Here is a 25,806-nt window from a genome sequence, read left to right as displayed (position 1 = left end):
TTTTGGTAAAAAAAAATCGCAATAATCATTTATCGGTTGGTTTGCGCAAAATTTATAGCGTTTACAAAATAGGGGATAGTTTTATTGCATTTTTTTTTTATTTTTTTTTACTACTAATGGCGGCGATCAGCGATTTTTTTCGTGACTACGACATTATGGCGGACACTCCGGACAATTTTGACACATTTTTGGGACCATTGTCATTTTCACAGCAACAAATGCATTTAAATTGCATTCTTTATTGTGAAAATGACAGTTGCAGTTTGGGAGTTAACCACAGGGCGCGCTGTAGGAGTTAGGGTGCACCTAGTGTGTGTTTACAACTGTAGGGGGGTGTGGCTGTAGGACTGACGTCATCGATCGAGTCTCCTTTATAAAAGGGATCACTCGATCGATACGCCGCCACAGTGAAGCACAGGGAAGCCGTGTTTACATACTGCTCTCCCCGTGCTTCAGCCTCAGGGAGCGATCGCGACGGAGCGGCTATAAACGAATAGCCGCGCCGTCGTCCCGGATCGCTTCCCGAGGGAACCCGACCGCCGAATGTCCCGATCGGACCCCCCACCCGTGGAAAGGCAAGGACGTACATGTACGCCCATGTGCCTGTACGTGCCATACTGTGGACGTACATTTACATGCGGCGGTCGGGAAGTGGTTAATCTGACCATAGCACCCTTTTCCATGTGGCCTCTGAATCTTCAAGGTGCGTTTCGGCAAAGTTCAGTCATGAGTGCATGTGGTCTTTCTTGAGGAGTGTCTTTTTTCTTACAACCCTCCCATACAAGTCACATTTGTGGATAATTTGTGATATTTTTGTCACATGCACACAATAACCATTCTTTGTCATAAATTCCTGCAACTGCTTCAGAGTTGCTGTAGGCCTCTTGGTAGCCTCTCTGACCAGTTTCCTCCTGGCTCTTTCATTCAGTTTGGAGCACTGTCCTGATCAAGGGAGGGTTGACTTGTGCCTGTCCAAAAATGTATCTCAGAGATCGTTTGACAGTGCCTTGCAACCCATAGTTGATTTTTTGCTTCAGTTGAACTACCAGGGACTGAAATGCTTGAGGAAAGCTATTTTCATGCTGAGCTAATTAAAATGACCACAACTGATCACAGTTGAAAGTCAAATGGCTTTGTGTGCTATTTAGAAGGTTATTAGCTACATCTTATTGAGTTTACAAGTAATTATTAGGAGATGGTGATGCTTTTTACAACTAAGTGATTCTGTTTTTTTATGTTTTTTTTTTTACATATTGGTGTTATATTTTTCACATGGATGTTATAGGTTGCACTGAGTAAATACAACTGGATAAAACCAAAACTGTGTTGTCTTAATTTCAGGATGCAAAGCAATAAAATATATATATTTTTTTTTAAAGGGGGGTGATTATTTTCTATACCCACTGTATACACCGATCAGCCATAACATTATAACCACCCACCATAACCCCTTAATATATGAAATCCACTAGACCTCTGAAGGTATGGTGTAGTATCTGGTACCAAGCCTTCAGTAGCAGATCCTTTAAGTCCTGTAATTTATGAGGTGGGACCTCCATGGATCAGACTTGTTTTTTCAGCACATTCCACAGATGCTCAATTGAGAGCTAGAGAATTTGGAGGACAAGTCAACACCTCAAACATGTTATTGTGTTCCTCAAACCAATCTTGAAGTCATCGGACCAGGCCACCTTCTTCTATTGCTCTGTGGTCCAGTTCTGGTGCTCATGTGCCCATTGTAGGTGCTTTTGGCTGTGTATATGGGTCAGCATTGGCACCCAGCACTTTGTGCTCCGACACCTTTCTGTCAGAACCAGCTTGAACTTTTTCAGCAATTTGAGCTACGGTAGCTCTTCTATTGGATCAGACTACACAGGCCAGCTTGTGCTCCTCCCATACATTAATATTTATTTCCTTGGACTACTTTTGGTGGGTCCTGACCACTGCAGACTGAGAATATCCCACAAGAGCTGTAGATTCAGGCCCCGTACTCACGACCAAACATGTCTGCTGAAACTGGTCCGCAGACCATTTTCAGCAGACATGTTTGGCCGTGTGTTGGCCCGAGCGGACCATTTTCGGGCGGATCGGACAGGTTTCCAGCGGACAACTGTTTCCTGGACTTGCTTTAAAACAAGTCCGCCCGAAACATGTACGGTAGTCTGTACAGACCTACCGTACATGTCCTGCCGCCCGCCATCCCTCGCATGCGTCGAATGACTTCGACGCATGTGTGGAAGCATTTTAAAGGCGGGCCGCCCACGTCGCTGCGTCATTGTCGCGGCGACACCGCGTCATCGACGCGGCGACACCGCGGACACGCCCCGCGTATTGTTTACACGCGGACCTCTGTTCGATGGTGTGTATAGCCATCGAACAGAAGTCCCCGGGCAGTCCCCGGCCAGACATGTCCGATGGAAACGGTCTGCAGACAAGTCCTGCCGTGAGTACAAGGCCTTAGAGTTGCTCTTACCCAGTTATCTAGCCATTACAATTTGGCCCTTGTTAAAGTTGCTCAAATCGTTATGCTTGCCCTTTTTTTCTGTTTTTAACACTTTAACTTCAGGACAATATGTTCACTTGTTGCCTAATATATCCCACCCACTTTCAGCTCCCACTGTAATGAGATAATTATGGTTATTCACTTTACCTGTTAGTGATTGTGATGGTATGGCTGATCAGTGTAAATTTTAACAGGAAAAATAAAAGGATAAATGATGAGGTGTGGGTGTTTAATGCATGCTGGAAGATCTCTGAATTCTAACCATTTATCATAAGAGACCCTCAAATCAGTTATATACCCAGCCATACTAGTAGATTTCAAATGCAATACATAAATTAGGAGTTATGTGTAATGGTTAAGCAGATGTCATTATTAAACTGATTTCTCAGCGGCAGTGGCCATGACAGCTCACGTATCTAAGAATTCTTCTTGTCACTTTAATTAGGATTTATTATCTATCTGGAGTATGCCTGGAGAAACGGCAGCATTTAAGGATATGATGACCAGCTGGGTTGCAGCAACACAACACTAGCATTACATTGCTTAATCCTGTTTCTACAGCATCACAGCAGGTGAGGGGCCATTATACACAATAACTGAGAGAGGCCAGCTTCCTGGGTGGAAGTAATTGATTGGATAAACCTCTGATAATGAAAGGTCTAATTAGATCTATACAAGATATAGCTTTGTTATTCATTCAGTTATTTTTTTCTCATCACAGCTACATTGACGGTGCTCTTATAAGGAAGGTTCTTTCATTGCTGTGTGTATGTCCCAGTAATCTAACAGCAAATGAGGGAATTCTCCTCCCAAGTGGTAGCAGACAGTAATAAAGGCATGGCAGGGGCTATAGCTTCCTATTTTTATCCAAAACTAATGACCTGTACACACGATCGGTTCATCCGATGAAAACGGTCTGATGGACCGTTTTCATCGGACGAACCGATCGTGTGTGGGCCCCATCGTTTTTTTTCCCATCGGTGAAAAAATGTAGAACCTGTTTTAAAATTGGTCTAATCTGATGGTTAAAAAAACGATAGAAAAAAACAATTGTCTGTGGGCAAGTCCATCGGTTAAAAATCCATGCATGCTCAGAATCAAGTCGACGCATGCTCGGAAGCATTGAACTTAATTTTTCTTAGCACGTCGTAGTGTTTTACGTCACCGCGTTCTGACACGATCAAATTTTTAACTGATGGTGTGTGTAGGCAAGACTGATGAAAGTCAGCTTCATCCGATATCTGATGAAAAAATCCATTCGTCCGTTTTCATCGGATGAACCGATCGTGTGTACGTGGCATAAGAGTAATTTGTTGGAATTTCACTCCCTGTATTTTGGCCCTAGTGATTTGTTGGCAATCATTGCATGTTAACATAGGCACAAATCAGTTCACCTGGAAAGCCAGTACATTATTTCCTATGTGTCCAATGCTTGTCTAGAGAGTTTACACTATGAGAAGTTGTCCTGCAGAGAAATGCAGTTTCCAGGAACATTCATTAGTTTAGAACTCTATACATTTACTTTTTGGCCATCATGGTGCCTTGAACTACAATCAAGATTATGTCTCACACTAATGACACCAAACTATCACCCAACATTGAAAGCTTCTCTGAATGTGAATACACCGTCAAGTGTTTTGAAATGACATGTTATAACTGCTTCCATGGTGTTATGTGCTATACATAAAGGCCCGGATTCACATACATTGGCGCATATTTATGTGGGCGTAGCGTATCTAATATACGCTACGCCGGCGCAGCGCACAGATGCAAGCACAGTATTCACAAAGCACTCGCCCCCAGTCGCTGTTAAATATACGCTGGGTTTCCTAAGCGTAAGCCAGCGTAGGTGGAAGTGGGCGTGAGCCATGCTAATGAGGCGTGACCCCATGTGAATGAAGGACTGAGCGTCATTAAGTTACGAATAACGTACGGTGCATGCGCCGTCCCGTGGACGCATCCTAGTGCGCATGTGCAGAATCACGTCGAAACAACTGCCTAAGATACGTCGAATCACTGCCTACGACGTGAACGTAACCTACACCTAGCCCTATTCACGTACTACGTAAACGATGTAAAATACGACGGCTGTGTTCCCTGGTCCATACCTTTGCATGACTTGGGGAATAACTTTACGCCGGACGTACGACTTACGCAAACCGCGTATATTATGTTCCGGGCGCAAGTACGTTTGTGAATCGGCGTATCTCCCTTATTTGCATATGTGCATAGAAAATCAATGGGAGCGGGAAAATGCGCCCAGCGTAAATATGTGCCCACGATACGACGGCGTAGACAAGTTACGTCGGTCGTAGGAAGCCTATTTTTAGGCTCATCTCAGATTGTGGGCATGGCGCACAGATACGACGGCGCATAGATAGACTTACGTGGCGTATCTCGAGATACGTCGGCGTAAGTGCTTTGTGAATCCGGGCCATACTGTTCTAATAACCACAATGTTAGAGTTCTCCCTACAGGTAGAGCAAAACATTCATAAAAAATAACAAATTAAATTAAATCTCCATCACATTATAATAGATAGTCCACAGTGCTTCCCCAGTGCAAGTTTCAATGTCGATGATCAATAAAGTAAAAAAATCTGATTAGGGACATTGAAACTTGAACAAGTGAAGCACCATGGACTATCTATTATAATGTGATGTAGATTTAATTGAATTTTTTATGAATATTTTGCGCTACCTGTAGAGGTAATTACTTCATGTTGTGGTTATTTGACACAGCATTTCACACAGACATAACTATTACTTAGTGCACGTTAATTTGGGTTGTGACTATATACTGTTGTACTTGTCCTAAATTTTCCTGGTTTTTTCGCCAATCAGCTTTCTACCATTCAACTGTTCACATCATCCTTAATGTTCACCAAGTCAGCTGTTCTTTCTCAAAGATCAAAGTCCTGCTTTAAACCAAAGGTTATGATGATAGATTTATCTTGGCCTGATGTACATGTCCTATTGTTAATGCAAGTCTAATAATCCTTCACACTTTACATTTTGCTGTTCTTCTGGGTTGACTTACATGTGTGTCCTTATTTGCCCATCAGTTGACTGACTAATGAATAGCTGAAAAAGTCCACAGTTCAGGCAATTCCATAACAACTTCAAACAATTACACTAGTTTATCAAGGGTGATTCTTTTTTGTAGGTGAACATGTTTTTATAAATGATACAATATTTAAAAATGTACATCTTGAGTTTAAATTATGTAAATTATTTGAATATTTTAGTATTATCCTATGGTGTAATCTATTATTAGAGGTAACCTCTAAAAGTCATAGTTGGGTCTAAAAATTTATGTAATCGTGAAATCGTAAAAATAAGGGGTTTAATAAGTAAGTTAAATTCTTACAAATATCAATGTAGCCATTTTTTACAGGCCATTTCTGTAATCCTGATGGTTATTGTTCACTTGCATTACGTTTGATATTGCTGCTTTTGGTGTTGCTTAGATTTTCACTTACCTGTGTACTGCACTTCATCATTGCACACTTATTAATAGGCACCTAGACTGCTTACTATAGCAGTATCTATTCACATGAGGTATTTGAATATGTTTTGGTGTGATTGAGACTGCGCTCATCATTTTACTATTTTTTCAGATTTAAAATATACTCTAAAAATGCAATGACATTACTACTCAAAATTTGAGAAAATATGATGATGAAAATATCATAACTGATTGACAAATTTTCTAAAATATCCTGATAGTATTTATTGGGAGTTAAAATTTTCACTTTCACTAGAGCATTTAACAGTATTGTACCATAGTTATTAGTGCCAGAATGAAAAAGAAAATCCGCTCAACCGTTGTTAGCAACAATAACTGGTCTTCCTTTAGACATCCAAACATCAAACACAATATTTATTTCAGTTCATTACTCAGTAGTACATTTTACTTAATGGTTTACCTCAAGTGTGTAATAAAATCGTCCATAGAACTCCACTGAAACTCCTCTGTTTGAATCCACAGCATCAATGATAAATTTCAACAGGAGCCACCAGAGAGATTCAAGCACCCTGTAAAGAAGAGAGGATAAACATACTCTTAATTTCCAATACTACTCAACTACTGGCAAACAATGACCTTTTAGAGTTAAAAGATCTGTTTTAACCAAAATAATATTTAACGCAAATTTAGTGAACCACCCTGCCTAGTCAGCAATTTGCAAACGTCCAGGAAATAACATAATTACTAGTAATACCAGTAACTTAGTAGAATGCCTTAAGTATAACTCCATTCTAAGAGCCTATATCCTCTTCACCGTAACAGGCATATTGGGTGCTTGGCCACAAGTGTGTCCTCGCTCACGGAGCTGAGGTCAAACAAACATGTTGTCAAAGTCCCCCCTTTAGAACAGCCCTGCTCTTCTGCGTTTCATCCATACAGGCTCAATTATAGAGACACTGGAGATTACTGAGAGGTGGCTTTCAAAGTTGAACAATAAGGGATTCAAAGACTAAATGAGGTCCTAAGGCTAAACAGGCATTGAGTAATGGCTTGCTTTCCTTTTTCCCTTGCTCTAGGGCAGCCAAATGCATCTTGCACCAGTCTGGGGGTTGTTCTTTAAGTAACAACCCCCTCCAGCCACAGAGCTCTCTCATCTCAGCAAATCTTGCTTTCTTTTTGCGCTTTGACCGCACCATCTCTGCAGTCAGGCATTTTATTTAAAAGTCAAAGTTTATACAGACAGCTCTTTCCACATAGGGAGTTCTCACCATCAGTCAAAGACATAACATTCAGCCTCCTGGGTCTCTTGTGGCAGCTTTACTGCTCCGAGTACCTCTGTAGAGTCTTCCTGAACATCAAACAGCTTTTGGTCTTCCTGACCATCAAACACATCCCAGGTGTATGCGCAAATGCTGTACTTTTAGCTCTGCATCTTTCCTTGCAGCTCCCTAGCTGCTCCCGTCCCACATGGACTTCCTCACACGGCTCGCCTAAGGCACACTGACCTCCCTCAGGAAGGTGGGGTCCTGAGCTCTAAGGCCCCTTTCACATTGAGGAGTTTTTCAGGCGGTAAAGCGCTAAAAATAGCGCTGCTATCCCGCCTGAAAAACTCCTGCACTGCAGACTCAATGTGAAAGCCCGAGGGCTTTCACACTGAGGCGATGCGCTGGCGGGAGACAAAAAAATCTCCTGTCAGCAGCATCTTTGGAGCGGTGAGAGGAGCGGCGTGTATATCGCTCCTTCACCGCTCCTTCCCATTGAAAACAATGGGAACCGCGGCAATACCGCCCGCAATGCGCCTCTATAGAGGCGCATTGCGGGCGATATTAACTCTTTATCGGCCGCTAGCGGGGGTTAATACCGCACCGCTAGCGGCTGATACCCGCGGCAATTCCGGCGGTATAGCGCCGCTATTTTTAGCGGCGTTATACCGCCACCGCAGCTCCCGCCCCAGTCTGAAAGGGGCCTTAGTCTGGCACATATGATCCATTAGTGCTCCTACTTCTCCCAAAATCTGGCGTAAACCACAATTCTACCGGGTGGCACAGGGACACCCTGCTACAATATATATATATATATATATATATATATATATATACACACACACACACACACATACAGTATATATAGCTACTCAGGCAAACATAGACATCACAGTTTTTTTTTGGGATGTATTACGATAAAAATGTTTTATGGCTCCAGAGTGGTTGCCAGGTCTTATGTAAGAACTAGGAAAGTCATAGTCATAACACCAGGTCTTTGCTCCAGATGGCACATGCGTCTTTATGCCAGAGGTACCCAAACCCTGGGCCATGGACGGGTACCATTTTTTTGCCTGTTAGCAATCGGGTCACACAGCAGGAGGTGAGAAGTGGGCAAGCGAACAAGGCTCGATCTTTACTTACAGCTGCTTGCAATACTGTCTGAGCTCCGCCTCCTTGCAGATCAGCGGCAGCAATAGAATCCCATAGGAGCGTGAAGCCATAGTGCACATGTGCAGGAACTAGGTTGTACACTCCTAATGAAAATCGAATGCCTCATGATCTGAGGCGGAGGCGGAGCTGAAGCAGTGATGGCAGTGCTGGGAAGAGGCTGCAAATACAGATCATTAGCAGAGAAGCGCACTGACTGCACAGAGACCTCATCAGTGAGAGGCAAGAAACAAACTGAATCTGGTGGTGGGCTTTATTTCGGCAAGTGAGCTGGTGTACTTCAACTGAATCATCCCAAAACCATTCCAACCATTACCCGTCTTCTCCCTCCCCCGGTTCATGGAAAAATTGTCTTCAATGAAACAGGTACCTGGTGACAAAAAAGGTTGGGGACTACAACTCTCCAATTACTGGTACAAGAAAAGCATGCTCCTAAATTATTCCTATTATTAAGTTCTAGTGGGATGCTAGAGACAACAGGGGAAATTTTGGATGCCTGCGTAAAATTAGGAGGGGCAATAGGGGTGGAGTTTGTTCGTAAGGAAAGTTTAACGTTTTAAAATCATACATGCCTATTTGGATGCAGCTTCAGCCTATTGTCTGCTGAAAATGGGTCACAGGAGTGCAGAACGAACTGCACTCCTGTGATCCACAGAAGTACAACCAAACAAGCTTTGGCTGTACTTCTCCTTTAAGAAGTTATGGATGGTTGCATGTGGGGGGGGGGGGGTATGAATGTATTATAGGATGTGGTGTTGGGCATGAGAGGAGTAACAGAAGATTATGTGGGTGGTGGCTGTATAGGAAATGAATGATGGCGCAGTGTGATTATTTGGGCATGGCGGTATTAGTTGTAGAGCCAGATGGTCAGAGGTTATGAGGGTTTGTGGATGAGATTGAATGAGCCCAGTGACTTTAAGCTTTACTTTTGTATAGCACGCTCTTATCTTACCTGTACAGGTTTTCTTTCACCAAAGTTTCACTCAAAATAATTAATTTGTCATCTAGATATTTCATGAGAGGAGACACAGCCTAAAACAGATTACACACCATATGTTAGTGATTAAAATGACAGATAAATTACGGATGTTTGAATGGCTGAGCTGTAAAGTCCATATTAATTATGATTATCGGTATAATTATCCACGTATTTGCGAGTTCTCTGTAAACACGACTGCAATCACACTGACAGCATGCTAAAAATACACCACAATACTCAACAAAGCAAAGTCTGGTTTCAGACCAGTGACAGTGCATTGCTTATGCTCTACTTTGTGCTGCTGTTTCTAAACCATCAGACCTTAATAACCTGCCATAACAACTGGCCATGGTTTATAAAAACTGGAGAAAACAGAATTGTTTGTACATCTGATTTCAGATTCCAGCTGTCCCTTTTCTACTTCAGCTTAGAATAAAGAAAAAAGAGAAAAGAAGAGCACCAACATAGTGCGTTTAAACTGTTAAAAAATATCAAAGCAAATTGTCAGTTTCATATAAGAAAGGTGAAACCAGTAGGGAATTCTGAGTCAAGTCTTTATGATATTGGGCAGCAAGGTGCCAGCTGTGCTTATGACTTATGTGGAGGCTCTGAGCTCCTGGAGGTACAAAAGACAAGAAAGCTGGAGACCAATTTGATTTGATTTTTTTCTTAACAAATAGACAATGGAACTCCAACTAAAACTTTGTTCTTGGCTTTGGTTGCAGTGCAGAGAAGTTATATAACATTTGTCAAGGTTTTATTGCTAGAAGAAATAAGTGTGTGTTGTCTGACCAGTTCTGAGGAGTTATGAAATAAATATAAAGATAGAAGCTGACTTACTAAAACTGGAAAGTGCAAAATATGATACAGATGTGCATGATAGCCAACCAGCTTTAGGTTCAGGTTGTTCATATAAGCCAGGGGTGCCCAACCTTTTGAAGAGCAAGGGCCACTTAAGCGACTTGGTAACCGGGCGCGGGCCACAATGAGTGAAGTGGGTGGATAGCAGCCCACTCGGCTCTATAGAGCCCACTCTACTCTCAGCACACCAAACTCGCAGGTAATAGAAATCTATGGCTCAGTGCAGGTAACCCACAGGTGCACTTCTCTGTACCTGTGGATCCGTTTTATTGCAGCCCAGTAACCACTGCAGAACAGATATGCCCATATATACACTGTGATTTTAGTAATAAAAACTTACCTTTAATAAACAATATTCTATTCTATTTAATTCCATCCCAGAGCAGGAGGTTGTGGGCCACATCAGAGGGCTCCACGGGCCACGTGTGGCACCCGGGCCACTGGTTGGGCACACCTGATATAAGCATTGACAACCAAGCATGGAAGCCGATTGGTTTCTATGCAGGGCTGCACCAGATTTTGCACTCTCCAGTTTTAGTAAATCAACCCTGTAATGTATTTTCTTGTTACTTATGCGTGAGTAAAATTGATATAAATGTTTTCCAATTAATACACATAACCACCAATCACATATGTAAAATGATTTAACCACATTCTCTACAATCATTTTTTTTAGTTATTAACATGGATGACCCCATTGTATAGTAAGCTGATTAACAAGTAATGGCAGTATATACAGTATAGCAATCCATAACAAACAAGTTGCATAAGCTAAGGGACCATGCAGAACTGTGTGTCTAATTACATAGTTGAATTATATGTAAACCCAATCACTAAAAATTCCAAAATGTCTTCCAGATATTCTGTATTGTCATTCTGTCACGTGGGTTTCCGATAGTGGCTAAAGGGAGACGGCTGATAAAAAGCATTGCTGATACTGACATTAGAAAACCAATTATATATATATAAAAAAAATATATGCATACTGCTTTAGCAAAAATATAATTCAGTTAGAGTTTATATCTGCTTAAAAAGGTAAGAAAAGTAATATATATATATATATATATATATATATATATATATATATATATATGCATAGTGCTTTAGCAAAAAGTTCAGTTAGGGTTTAAAGATGGGGAAATATTTTATGACAAAGTAGCATTTCAGCATTTATGCTGAACCATAGATGGATACCAGCCATCTTTTGACCAATCTATGGCTGTTCCCACGCAACAGAAGTCTATCTAACAATCGATTTTTGCTGAGCAGGAATGTTGGAAAATTTTAAAGCCGATTCCACACGCAAATTTTCTTTTTTAAAGTCAGCAGCTACTAACAGTGTAGCTGCTGACTTTTAATAAGGACACTTACCTGTCCTACTCGCCCGATGGCCCCCTCGATCGGTGCAGGTCCCACGCCGCCATTCACACTAAGGGAAACAGGCAGTGAAGCCTTACTGCCCGTTTCCTACTGCGCATGCGCGAGTCTCGTGCCGACTTGTGAATGGGTGGCTGCTCTCTGGGAACACACACAGTTCCCAGAAAGCAACACGCCTGATTCACTAGAAGAAGATGAAGAAGAAGAGCTACAGAAGAGGCAGATTACGGACTTCCACATAGCAACAGGTATTTTGGGTGAGTATAATTTTTTTTTTCCCCGTTTTTTTTTTTTTTATTTATTTTTTGGGATTTTTGGGCTACATTTTTTTCCTGGGTGGAACTCCACTTTAATTCGATCAGCGGCTGCAACACTGATCAGTGTACTCTGACAGCAAAATAGTCATTGCTTTCAGAATACAATAGCACAGCAGAGAGAATTCCTTCATCCACCTTGCTTCTGTGGATGGGGGAATCCGTTTTTTTTCCAATGAGCCCTATGGCTGATCAAAAAAAAACAAAGACTTCTATGGCCAGCTCTTGATGACAGTAAAAGTGATCACTAGCTTGAGTTCCTCAGGCACAGAGGTATTAACTTGATTTGAACTGTACATACAGGGCTCAAGTCCTGCGGGAACGCATGGGAACGGAGTTCCTGCACTTTTTTCACAGCAGGAACGCAGTTCCCTTCGCAGGACTGGAGCAGCCGAGCCGCCTGAGCCAATCCTTCACTAAGCGGCGATGCCCAGCTCGAGTCACTGTCAGGGGCAGGCGAACCTTAGTAATCCTTTATGTTACTGGCCGCTTCCTGTATATGGATTCATCCGGTAGTGTGCGGGTATTCCGTCACTTCCTCGATGCCGCAATGTCTCCTGGGAGCTTTTATCATTGTTCCCAGGAGACATTTCGGAGGTCTGCCGCGAGTTATCGCGGGATTTAGAAAGAACTTGCTTAAAAAAAACATGCGGTTTTGTAATTATGCATATGAGCGTATCATTTATTTTTTTTGGTGGGGGAGTGGATCTTGGGTGGGAGTTCCCACACTTTTTTCCCCAGGACTTGACCCCTGTGTACATATATGTATTTTTACATTCTGTAAAGTAAATTTACAAAACTATGTAATGTAGAAGTAGTGTTCAGTAGATTATATACACACCTCATCATTCTGAATCGAGTCAGGAGACAGACTAATGTGTTGTATGTATTTCTTGATATCCCCAATCATCTGTAAAGATAACACAGACCTTTTATATACAAAATGTAATTATTATACACATTTACACAAAGAAAGTTCTTTATGTCATTGAGAAAGAAAAGGATTAATTTTGTTATATTTCCAGTTATTACGTCCCCTCAACTGTCCTGAATTTTAGCATTCAAAATAGGGAGCTAATGGCCCTTGTCCTGTCTACATATCAATAGATTTGTGGAAAAGGTATACTGGATTAGTATAGGAATACAGCTCCAGTCAAAACCTTTTTTCAGCTTTGGTAATGTAGGGAAGACTTAGAACGTCGGTCAAGGTTTTTATCGCTGACTTTCTTCCTGTCCTAAAAGTTCCTCTTTTCCCCTGACATTTTCCCTTACCGTCTCCCCTTTTCAGAGTCTTGTTTGCCGCCCCCTCAGTCCATCACTCATTAAACCCCCCCTGCCGCTTGCTCGTCCCCCCACCAGCCCGCACTTACCCCATCTGGATCGCGGGCAGCTTCAGCTCCTTCCTGCATCTCCTCCTCCTTGGCAGCAGACTTTAACAACACTGACTTAAAACACACCCCAGTCTGCTGATTGGACAATCAGTCAGTAACAGCACTCTAATGAGCTTATTCATTTGCTCACTTTGTTCTCTCATGTTCCTTGCCATTACATATACATAGAATAGAGTGGGATTAAATGTTAATACTGCACCTCTCTATACCACAGTGATGCTGCACTACAAAAACATTTAGGGCTTTTATACGTCAATGTGTTTTAACTCACTTTGATGCATGTATACAGGTTAGCCATTGTATTTAATGGTTCCTGGTCACCTATGTGCGCTGTTATTATTTTGATTCATAGACACATGTCATAAGGCCCACTGATTACAATGCACATGTAAAAAAAAAACTGAAAACAACCCAATAACTTAGCAATTGTCAAACAGTTAATAGTTTTGCACTTACTGCCATTACTAACTAGTGTGATGTATTGGTCAAATTTAGCAAATGTATTTTCCCAGATAACAAATAACCCACTAGCTGGCTTGTATCTAGCCAATTTATTCAAAAACACATTTCCTCTTTAGGTCAAATACTCCAAATCATTAAAGTGAAAATGTCTCAGGGCAAAACTCTGCAGAGCCTTCTCTGAACAGGCAAAGACAGGGATGCATTACAAAGCAGACTCATTCAGTTATGTGTGTAAATTTGAGTTTGAGCTATTGAGCTTTGTAAACACAGAATTTTAGTAGTGCAGGAAAGTCTAGTCTGGAAAATACGTGGAAAGGAGGAACCTCAAGTCCTAACTCCTTTTTTTAAATGTCTTTGTACTGACCATAATAAAGATAGAAAAAATAAAAAGTTCATGCTAACTGGTATACATCCCCTTTGAATAAACAAACACCGTCGGGAAACCTACAGAAGCAGGGAAATATAAACTTTGTGCAGAGATGCAGACAATTCTGCTGAAAAGTATTGAACCGAAGATCTTTGCTAACAACTTAGGTATTTTTTTAAGAAAATATTGATAATTATCATCATCATAATCATCACATCTACAATACCTTCTCTGTTAGGTGTGCGATCATGTTCTTGGCTTCTCTCTGCATATCTACATCAATGTTTTGTAGCTGTGTGCTCAGTGCCTTCTGTACTTGCTGCTTCGCATCCGACCCAGATGACTGCTCCACTGCCGTCTCCAGAGATTTCCAGTCCAGATCTCTCAGGACATTACCCATGCATTTGCGTACATGCTCAATGTTGTTCAGGATAATGCAGAGCTAAATAAATGAAGTTAGGTACAACAAAAAGTAAATTAAGATGTTTACTCTATACTGGGCCTTCATTTTATGTGGTGTGGAGCTGGGGGTCTTCTTTGGAGTGTTCTCTGCAAAATGGCGCCAAAACAGGATTTAGGAAAGCCCAGTCACATAAACCTGTCAAAGTGACAGGTTTCCTCCTCCTCCTCCTGAAACATTTTCTCCTTTCCCCCATTTTATTAAAATGATCAAGACCTGACCTGCTTCAGGCCGGGTTCACACCTATGCGAATTGAGTGTGGCCTTATCCGCATCCAATTTGCATAACATTATAAAATACATTGATTTTAATGAGGCTGGTTCACATATGTGCGAAGCATTTGCACTGCGGATTGTCCAAAAGACTTGTGCGTTTTCTAGGCATTGTGGTGCAGCTCAGGTGCAAATTCAGGCCCATTATCTTCTATGGGCATGCATCTGATTCACAGATGTGTTCATTTCTCATCAGGATTTCTCTCATTCTACTCAATACACTTCCCCCCTCCCCCTTCCCTCTCCCAGGTCTCCAAATTCACAGCTAAAATAGAGATGATCTGCTGAACAGCTGTCTTATCTCTCTGCAGAGGTAACAGAGCTGGAATTTGCACTGCATAAGTGTGAATCCAGCCTTAGAGTCCAGAACCAAGCAAAGAAGATAACATATTTGTAAAGCAAATATTGTGCTTTATTAATGTGGCAGAGTTTTTTTTTTTTTTAAAGCAGACATATAGATGTGGTTAGACCCTGCCACTCCTTTATAAACGGGCACCCAAGTGCTCACACTATTATAAGCTGTTAACCACTTCCCTACCGGCCCATAGTAAAATGACGTCCACAAAGAACTTCTGCCGTTCAGAGTGGACGTCATGTGACGTCCTGGGCTTTCCGGGTGGTTATCTGAATGATGCCTGCAGCTAGAGGCATCATTCAGATATCCTTCTAAACTGCCGGCGATTCTGCACAACGTAAGAATGATCATAGCGGCGGTTCCACCGCTAGATCGTTCTTACAGGCGGCGGGAGGGGACATCCCCCCCCTCCCGCCGCCATCCGGTGCTTCTCCGGGCTCTCCCGTGCCATCGGGGGCCCGGAGAACGAATCGTCCGGCGCTCGCAGGAAGCATAGAGATGACTGGTGACCAGATGGTCACCAGTTATCTCTATGACCGTCGGAGGACCCGGGCGCGATGTGATGACGTCACGCCCGGGTCCCCGTAAGTAAACAAAGCCGCGATTGCGGCTGCTAAGCAACCACAAGCATGAGATCGGTGAATTTTTTTTCACCGATTTCATGCTTTCCAGCCTGGAGGAGAGATGTGGGGTCTTATTGACCCCGCATCTCTCCATAAAGAGTACCTGTCACACACATTCCTATTACAAGGGATGTTTACATTCCTTGTAATAGGAATAAAAGTGATAAAAAAAAATAAAAAAATAAAAAAAAAAGTGTAAAAAAAGAAATAAATATATATAAAAAAAAAAGAAATAAAAAGAAATTTTTTTAACGCCCCTGTCCCCGGTAGCTTGCGCGCAGAAGCGAACGCACACGCAAGTCCCGCCGACATATGTAAACGCCGTTTAAACCACATATGTGAGGTATCGCCGCGTGCGTTAGAGTGCCAGCAACAATTCTAGCACTAGATCTCCTCTGTAAATCTAAACTGGTAACCTGTAAAAAATTTCAAATCGTTGCCTATGGAGATTTTTAAGTACCGAAGTTTGGCGCCATTCCATGAGTGTGCGCAATTTTAAAGCGTGACATGTTAGGTATCTATTTACTCGGTGTAACATCATATTTCATATTTTACAAAAAAATTGGGCTAACTTTACTGTTTTTAAATTTCAGTTGCAGAATTGTCGCTGTCATTACTTTTATTTTTTTTATGACGAATTTCGGTGGCACACAGAGGCACTGTGTGAATCGAGCGAGGACCCGCTCGCTCACACAGCGCGGTGGCATCGCTGGATCCAGGGACAGGGTAAGTAAACACTGCCTGTGGATCCAGCGAGGCGAGCCTGAGTCTGACTCGGGTTACCGATCGTAGCTGAAAAATTTAACCCTGAGTCAGACTCGGGAATACCGCCAGGGGGGTTAAAGGTCGCATATGACAAGAGGTGTAGGTAGGCTGGTATATACAGCGCGTAAAATAAGTATTGAACACGTCAACATTTTTCTAGGTAAATATATTTCTAAAGGTGTTATTGACATGAAATGTTTACCACATGTCGATAACAACCCATGCAATCCCTACATATAAAGAAGCCAAAACAAATAAGGTCAGAAATTAAGTTATGTGTAATAAATAGGAGTGACACAGGGGAAAAGTATTGTACACACTAACTAAAATAAATTTAAAGGGTTTGTAACCCTACAATTTTATTTTCTGCCAGCCCCCCTATTTTAGCTTTCATCCTGCACTGTATGAGTGTTTATTAGAAATTAAGGGCCAAATCCTCAGCCAGGCGGCGTAACTTAACTTTCAGCAGTTAAGTTACACTGACTTAAAGTTTTTACCTAAGTGCCTGATCCTCAAAGCACTTACGTAAAAATTTCAAGCCGTGTAAGTTAAGTGCCGCCGTCGTAAGGCGTTCCTCCTCTCCGGGGGGCGTTTACAATTTAAATGAGGCGCGCTCCCGCGCCGGCCGTACTGCGCATGCGTGTGACGTCATTTTCCCGACGTGCATCGCGCAAACGTAATTGACGCCGGGCGGCTTTGTGGATTGCGACGGGACACTAAAGTTGCGACGGTTGAAAAAAAGACACGCCGGGAAAACAAATAATTATAAAAAAAAATGACAGCGTTGCTCGGCATGCATTCCTGAGGGAGAACTCCATGCCAATTTTCAATGAAAAAAACGGCATGGGTTCCCCCCCCAGGAGCATACCAGGCCCTTAGGTCTGTTATGGGTTGTAAGGAGACCCCCCTCCGCCGCCAAATCGACGTAGGGGGTCCCCCTACAATCCATACCAGACCCGTATCCAAAGCACGCTACCCGGCCAGCCAGGAAGGGAGTGGGGACGAGCGAGCGCCCCCCCCCTCCTGAGCCGTGTCAGGCCGCATGCCCTCAACATGGGGGGGTTGGGTGCTCTGGGGCAGGGGGGCGCACTGCGGGCCCCCCCACCCCAGAGCACCCTGTCCCCATGTTGATGAGGACAGGACCTCTTCCCGACAACCCTTGCCATTGGTTGTCGGGGTCTGCGGGCGGAGGCTTATCGGAATCTGGGAGTCCCCTTTAATAAGGGGGCCCCCAGATACCGGCCCCCCACCCTAAGTGAATGGATATGGGGTACATCTTACCCCTATCCATTCACCTGTAGGCAAAAAGTAAAAGTTAATAAACACACAACACAAGGCTTTTTAAAATATTTTATTATTCTGCTCCGGATGCCCCCCCTGTCTTCGTTATTAGCTCAATTACCAGGGGGGGCTTCTTCTTCCACTCTCCGGGGGTCTTCTCCGCTCTCCGGGGGTCTTCTCCGCTCTCCGGGGGGGTTTCTGCTTCCGCTCTCCGGGGGGGGGCTTCTCCGGACTCCGGGGGGCTTCTTCCATCTTCTCCCCTCTTCCGCTCTTGACTCGGCGAACCCCGGTTATTCTGCAGCTCTCCGGTGCCTTCTTCTTCAGCGCTGGCTGCCTGCTATGTTTGTGTGTTAGCTCGATTTCTAACAGGCAGCCGGCGCGGTCTTCTGTGACGTCATCTTCTCTTCTGTTCTTCTCCCCTCTTCCGATGTTGCCTCGTCGCCTGTTGTCGCTGTAATGATGGAAGCGCGCCTTGCATCCCATTTATATAGGCATCACCGTCCCATCATGCTCCGGCAGGTACCCACGTGGTGGGTGCCTACCCACGTGCACCCACCACGTGGGTACCTACCGGAGCATGATGGGACGGTGATGCCTATATAAATGTGATGCAAGGCGCGCTTCCATCATTACAGCGACAACAGGCGACGAGGCAACATCGGAAGAGGGGAGAAGAACAGAAGAGAAGATGACGTCACAGAAGACCGCGCCGGCTGCCTGTTAGAAATCGAGCTAACACACAAACATAGCAGGCAGCCAGCGCTGAAGAAGAAGGCACCGGAGAGCTGCAGAAGAACCGGGGTTCGCCGAGTCAAGAGCGGAAGAGGGGAGAAGATGGAAGAAGCCCCCCGGAGTCCGGAGAAGCCCCCCCCCGGAGAGCGGAAGCAGAAACCCCCCCCCGGAGAGCGGAGAAGACCCCCGGAGAGCGGAGAAGACCCCCGGAGAGTGGAAGAAGAAGCCCCCCCTGGTAATTGAGCTAATAACGAAGACAGGGGGGGCCTCCGGAGCAGAATAATAAAATATTTTAAAAAGCCTTGTGTTGTGTGTTTATTAACTTTTACTTTTTGCCTACAGGTGAATGGATAGGGGTACGATGTACCCCATATCCATTCACTTAGGGTGGGGGGCCGGTATCTGGGGGCCCCCTTATTAAAGGGGACTCCCAGATTCCGATAAGCCTCCGCCCGCAGACCCCGACAACCAATGGCAAGGGTTGTCGGGAAGAGGTCCTGTCCTCATCAACATGGGGACAGGGTGCTCTGGGGTGGGGGGGCCCGCAGTGCGCCCCCCTGCCCCAGAGCACCCAACCCCCCCATGTTGAGGGCATGCGGCCTGGCACGGCTCAGGAGGGGGGGGGGGGCGCTCGCTCGTCCCCACTCCCTTCCTGGCTGGCCGGGTAGCGTGCTTTGGATACGGGTCTGGTATGGATTGTAGGGGGACCCCCTACGTCGATTTGGCGGCGGAGGGGGGTCTCCTTACAACCCATAACAGACCTACGGGCCTGGTATGCTCCTGGGGGGGAACCCATGCCGGTTTGGAATTTACAAATTGCCGTGGAGTTCTCCCTCGGGAATGCATACCAAATGCCGTCGCTTGAATGGGCCTTTACAAGGTGTGACTAACTTTACACTTTGTAAAAGCAGCCCTAGTTTTACACCAGGCAAACTAACACTTACGGCGAAAAAACTAGGCACAAAAGCTTTGAGGATCGCCCTAAGTGCTAATTTGCATACTAACAGAGGCATTTCGACTCGAAATGCCCCCAGTGGCGGATGCGGTACTGCATCCTAAGATCCGGCAGTGTAAGTCCCTTACAGATGTCGGATCTTCTGCCTAACTTAGGAAAACTGCTTCTGAGGATCAGTTCCAAAGTTAGAACCAGAGATACGACGGCTTACGCCGGAGTATCTCTTTTGTGGATTTGGCCCTAAGCCTCTAAATACCTTTTTCTGATGTAACTTTAGGCCAGTCACGTGACTCTCGGACACTTAGATACTCCGATCCAGAACTTAATTTTTCTCGGCTCGTCGTAGTGTTTTACGTTACCGTGTTTTGGACGATCGGAATTTAGTCTGACAGTGTGTATGCAAGACAGCTTGAACGAAATTCCGATGAAAAAAATCGGATTTTAGACCATCGAAGAATCCAATTGTGTGTATGCGGCATTATCTTTAGTTCTTTCTATAGATTTTCTATTCAAGTCAGGGGATTGGCTGGGCCATTCTAACAGCTTTATTTTCTTTCCTTGAAACCAATTGAGAGTTTCCTTCTTTGTGTTTGGAATCATTGTCATCCTGGTAGATGGCAGCAGATATTTATCAAGAATGTACATTTTTCCATTTATCCTTTCTTCAATAAAATTAAGTTTGCCAATACTATATGCTGAAAAACAGCCCCACACCGTGATGTTCCCACCTCCAAACTTCACTGTTGGTATGGGGGTGTTTTTGGGATGATGTGCAGTGCCATTTGACCTCCAAACATGATGTGTGTGGCATCCAAAGTGTTCAATTTTGGTCTCATCTGACCAGACTATATTCTTCCAGTATTTTACAGGCTTGTCAAAATATTGTGCAGCAAACTTTAAATGACCTTCAACATGCTTTTTCTTCAGCATTGGAGTTTTGCATGGTGAGCGTGCATACAGGCCATGATGGTTGAGTGCAATGCTTATTGTTTTCTTTGAAACAATTATAACTGATAATTCCAGGTCTTTCTGAAGCTCTCCACAAGTGGTCATTGGCTCTTAGACAATTCTTTTTGACACTTCTTTTCACTCTTCTGTCAGAAATCTTGAGAGGAGCACAGGGCCGGACTGGGACAAAAATTTGGCCCTGGACTTCATCCAGACTGGCCCACTATGACAGGTCTCTCCCACAGCGGCCAGACAACTCTCCCCCCGGCCAACCAAGCACCCTCTCTCTCTTCACTAACCACTCTTTATTAGAGTAGAACGGCTGGTACTGGTACTCTTATAGGCAGTACCAGTGGGGAAGCTAGACATTATTTCACCCGGGGCAAAGAATCAGTTTGGTGCCCCCCCTTATGGGACAAGATTAGGCAGAAGTGAGAAACTCCCAGGCCGCTGTCACTGAAGCCAGCCCACTGAGCCTTCGGCCCACCGGGAAACTCCCTGTAGTCCCAATGGCCAGTCCATCCCTGGAGGAGCACCTGGTCGTGGCTGGCTGGAACATTCAGAAGTTTAGAAATCCTTCTGTAACCAATGCCACCAGTATGTTTTGCAACAATAAGGTTGCGAAGGTCTTGAGAGAGCTCTTTTAACCATCATAAGATGTTTCTTGTGTGACACCTTGGTAATGAGACACTTTTTTATAGCCCATCAGTTAAGACTGAATCAGCTGATATTAATTTGCACTGACAAGGGGCAGGATTTCTTTCTAATTACTGATAGATTTCAGTTGGTGTCTTGGCTTTCCATACATTTTTGCACCTCTATTTCTTCATGTGTTCAATACTTTTTCCCTGTGTCATTCCATTTTATTACACATAACTTAATTGCTGAACGTATTTCTTTTGGTTTCTTTGTTTGTATGGATTGCATGGGTTAACACTGACATGTGGTGAAATTTTATGTAAATTGCACCTTTAGAAATATATTTACCTAGAAAAATGGTGACATGTTCAATACTTATTTTCCACATTCTCAGTAGTTGTCATGGTGCCAGAATATTTAGTAGCCTGTGGGACCAGTCATTTAAATGTATGCCTCTGTTGTAATTATCAGAGGATAAAATACTTAAATTATAAAAAAACTTGGACCAGTTCTGTGATAGAAACATATGTTTATGTTATCCTCATGTCAAGAAACATGTTGATAGATTTGGATTCTTGTATTTGTGTGTGATTGCTTCTCATCTTTAATATGCTGCTGCATAGGTCTAAACCAAGAAAAAGGATTAGCTTTTATTTTAAAATGCAAACCTTGAACTCTTCACTTAGTAAAAGCTTAGCTGCCAATCAACATGATGAATTGGAGAGGGCAGGCACAGTTATATTCATGTCAAGAATGTCAGGTGCTGGACTGAACATTAGCTGTCCTACCGTTGCAAGGAAAGTAGGCAAAGATGTTCATTGGTTGGATTTTGTCATCTTTGTTAAAAAAATATATTGCTTTTTTGTGTGTGTGGGTAATGGTGTCTCCATTATTTCAAGGAACAAAAGTAGGACACATATAACACCAAAAAGTGTACACCTACGCCAACACTTGACATTATACATTGTAAAGTTTTAGTAGAGTTATTTGTGTAAAAATAATAGTTACATTACATCAGCCATAGTTATCCACTGTTGCACTGATTTTATGTAAGGGATTAAACTGAACTTTGCAGACAATACATACTGTATATGTATGGGTTTCTTTATCAGACACAAATATACCAATTTGCATAGCAAGATCAGGAGTATTCCAGAGTATTTGTCACCAACTCATATCTTACCTGCTCTGTGACAGCAGCCTGCCCCGCTGACTGGTGACTTCTATCGACTTTCCGCTTGATAGCTTCTGAATAATAGATTGCTGCTTTGCATATATCCTAACATGCAAAATGGCAACATACAATCAGTAACAATTATCGAAAAAAAAAAATATCCTTATTATAGTCTACACAAAACATACAACACAGATTAACATTTGGCATTTTAATTAAAGCATAATTTAATTAATTTAATTTAATATAATCGATTATACAGATTGAAAGGGTTGAGCTGTGTATAGCAATCACACAAAGAAGAGATGTGCAAGCATGATAAATCTGAGCTAATTTACTAGGAATTCATGAGGAATTGTAAACATTCACTTCAGTTAACCTGCATACTCTTCAAGATATTAGTTGGTACCCATTGTTTTATTGTGCGTTTGTTTCATAACTTACATCAGAGAGCTGCGTTAAAAATACGAATGCCTCGGAGGAGTTTGGCCAAGCAAGCTGTGCCCAGAACTCTTTGATTTGTGAGAAGCAGGTTGTGACATCAACTGCAGAGCTGCTGTGCTTGGACAGAGAGTCCACATTTTCTAGCTGTGAGAACAAGACAAAAGTGCTGAATTAACAAACTGCACAGTATTCACAAGCCACCAGGAAAAGAAAAGTACAACAATGCTGCCAATGTTGACATAAAATAAACATAAATCCAAGAAGGTCTGAAGCTAGATATACAGTATGAATGGCTGACAGTAACAAAAAAGGACCAGAAGGAAAATTGACAGGTTCTCTTTGCCGCTTTTCGTTCCTGCCATCTACACAAATCTCTGATGAGATTGTGGAGCAAACCATATTCTGGAGAAGTGTCAGAAGATACCATAGACATGAGATGGTATTCGCCTGATACAGGCCTTTCAATGTAAGGCTATCAGGGGTCAATTCACTAAAGCCCTGTACACACGATCGGTTCGTGTGATGAAAATGGACCGATGGACCGTTTTCATCGGACGAACCGATCGTGTGTGGGCCCCATCGTTTTTTTTCCCATCGGTGAAAAAAAAATAGAACCTGTTTTACATTTTTCTTATGGTTAAAAAAACGATGGTCTGTGGGGAAATTCATCGGTCAAAAATCCATGCATGCTCAGAATCAAGTCGACGCATGCTCGGAAGCATTGAACTTCATTTTTCTCAGCACGTCGTTGTGTTTTACGTCACCGCGTTGGACACGATCAGATTTTTAACCGATGGTGTGTAGGCAAGACTGATGAACGTCAGCTTCATCGGATATCTGATGAAAAAATCCATCGATCCGTTTTCATCAGACGAACTGATCGTGTGTACAGGGCATCAGAGTTCAATAATGGCAAATAAAATGCGGTAAAATAATGCATGTGGTAAATCAGTTATAAAAGTTCAATGTACTAAGAATTTAGGGTTGAATAAGAATTCAGTATTTTTTCGATTGTTTGGTAACTACCGCATTTTACTCATGCAGTAATTTATCACATGTGTCGTGGTTAAGGGTTGTTTAAGGTAATTCCTTATAACATTTTACGTTGTAACATGTTTGTTATTGTGCAAAAAACACAATTTTTATCAATTTTTTTTTACAGTAATCTGTATTTGGAGGCATTAAAATTTGAACTACCTTCTCAAATTTATATCTCCTGATGCTTCGTAATCCAAGCTGCCTTTTTCATGCGGATCTGTTGCCTGTTTTACTCCATTACCATACATTACCTTACATACCATACATTCATAAAAAATGTTTTTTTTTGTAAATGTATGGCCTGCTAGATCGGTTGAAAGTGCTCTTTACTAGATTGTTCTATGTTTTTGGCCCAATTCTGTGCTACTGCCTATCATAGGCGTGCGCACAGGGTGTGCCAGGTGTGCCCAGGCACACCCTAATCGCCCTGTGTAGAACAGATTCCCCCTACTGACCTGGCTCTCCCTCCTCCCCCCCGAAGTACTGCTGGCTTCCCTCCTCTCCTGCCAGCTGTTGCTGCAGGATGTTTTAGGATGAGTGGGGGAAAGGGACAGAAAATATATAATTTACCAACCCCTTCCCTTTCTGAATAAACATCATTAATGTGTGTATTGTGCGTTTGAGCTTTAGGGTGCACACCCTAATGCCATAGGCTGCACACACCCATGCTGCCTATGTTTATATTGTGTAAACTAAAGAAAATGACTATATTTTATTAATAATGTTTTTAAACATTTTTATTTGGTTTTCATGTTCCTATCCAAGTTTAACTTGTTGTAATGGTGTATATAATCAAAAGTATTACAGTGGCCACTTCAAGAAGTAACTCCGGGAACGATGAGGGTACAAGGACCGCTGCGGGGGATTCGATCTAAGGTAAGTAATTCATAATGTGCTAGTATGCTTTATTTTTTTGTGTGGTTTTACAACCACTTTAAAGGGACCAACACCATATCATCCTGGAGGAACATCTAAGGCCGCGTACACACGGTCGGTCCAAACCGATGAAAACAGACTGAAGTTCAGTTTCATCGGTCCAAACCGACCGTGTGTACGGCCCATCGGTCTGTTGTCCTTCGGACAAAAATGAGAGAACTTGCTTTAAAATCGAATCGATGGACGGCTGACCATCGGTCAAAACCGATGGTTAGTACACAAAAGCATCGGTTCAAAACCCGTGCATGCTCAGAATCAAGTCGACGCATGCTTGGAAGCATTGAACTTCATTTTTTTCACGTCGTGTGTTTTACGTCACCGCGTTCTGACCTGATCGGTTTTTGAACTGAGGATGTGTACACACATCAAACCATCGGTCTGCTTCAGTGGTGAACCGATGAAAACGGTCCGTCGGACCATTCTCATCGGATGGATCGACCATGTGTACGCGGCCTTACAGGATATAGGCACCCTAGTGAGTGGGAGGCACCACTACAGGTTCACAGAGGATCCTGGCATGAGATACTGACTGGAGAGAACCAAGCTGAATATGATTTTACATGCCTGTATATCACACCATTAAGGCGAGAACACTGAGAGCACAGTAGTGATTTGGAAGAAGTGGTTTAGAATCTTTTGGATGTAAATTTCACAGTTATGCACTTTTGATTAACTGTCAATATCATGAACTGATTTTTTTTATATTTGTTAACACTTGAAGTATATGAAGGACATTATTATTATTATTATTAATAATCAATTGGTACTTAGGGCCAGATTCACAGAGGAAATACGCCGGAGTATCTGCTGATACTCCGGCGTATTTTCAAATTTGCCACGTCGTATCTTTATTTGTAATTCACAAAAAAGATACGACGGCTTTTGGCTAAGATCCGACAGGTGTACGGCTTCATACGCCTTCGGATCCTAGGTGTAATTTTCCGGCGGCCGCTGGGTGGAGTTCGCGTCATTTTCCAGCGTCGGGTATGCAAATTAGCTGATTACGGCGATCCACGAAGATACGCGCGTT

The 25,806-nt window shown here is 43.0% G+C and overlaps 1 protein-coding gene across 1 annotated transcript in view; it reads right to left on the bottom strand.

Annotated features, from left to right (window-relative positions):
* Nucleotides 1-25,806, bottom strand: part of BAIAP3 (BAI1 associated protein 3) — a 368,143-nt gene that overhangs the window by 17,976 nt on the left and 324,361 nt on the right. Inside the window, exons 23-28 of the mRNA XM_040356725.1 lie at nt 22,803-22,946; nt 22,368-22,463; nt 14,381-14,596; nt 12,776-12,844; nt 9,356-9,435; nt 6,432-6,540 (exon numbers count right to left, since the gene is read on the bottom strand). Coding sequence (XP_040212659.1) covers nt 6,432-6,540; nt 9,356-9,435; nt 12,776-12,844; nt 14,381-14,596; nt 22,368-22,463; nt 22,803-22,946 — 714 coding nt within the window. The remainder of the gene's footprint in view (nt 1-6,431; nt 6,541-9,355; nt 9,436-12,775; nt 12,845-14,380; nt 14,597-22,367; nt 22,464-22,802; nt 22,947-25,806) is intronic.

This window comes from Rana temporaria, chromosome 6 (assembly GCF_905171775.1).
Source record: "Rana temporaria chromosome 6, aRanTem1.1, whole genome shotgun sequence".
NCBI lineage: Eukaryota > Metazoa > Chordata > Amphibia > Anura > Ranidae > Rana > Rana temporaria.
Note: the sequence above shows the minus strand (reverse complement) of the source record. Positions and strands in the feature narration are given on the sequence as shown.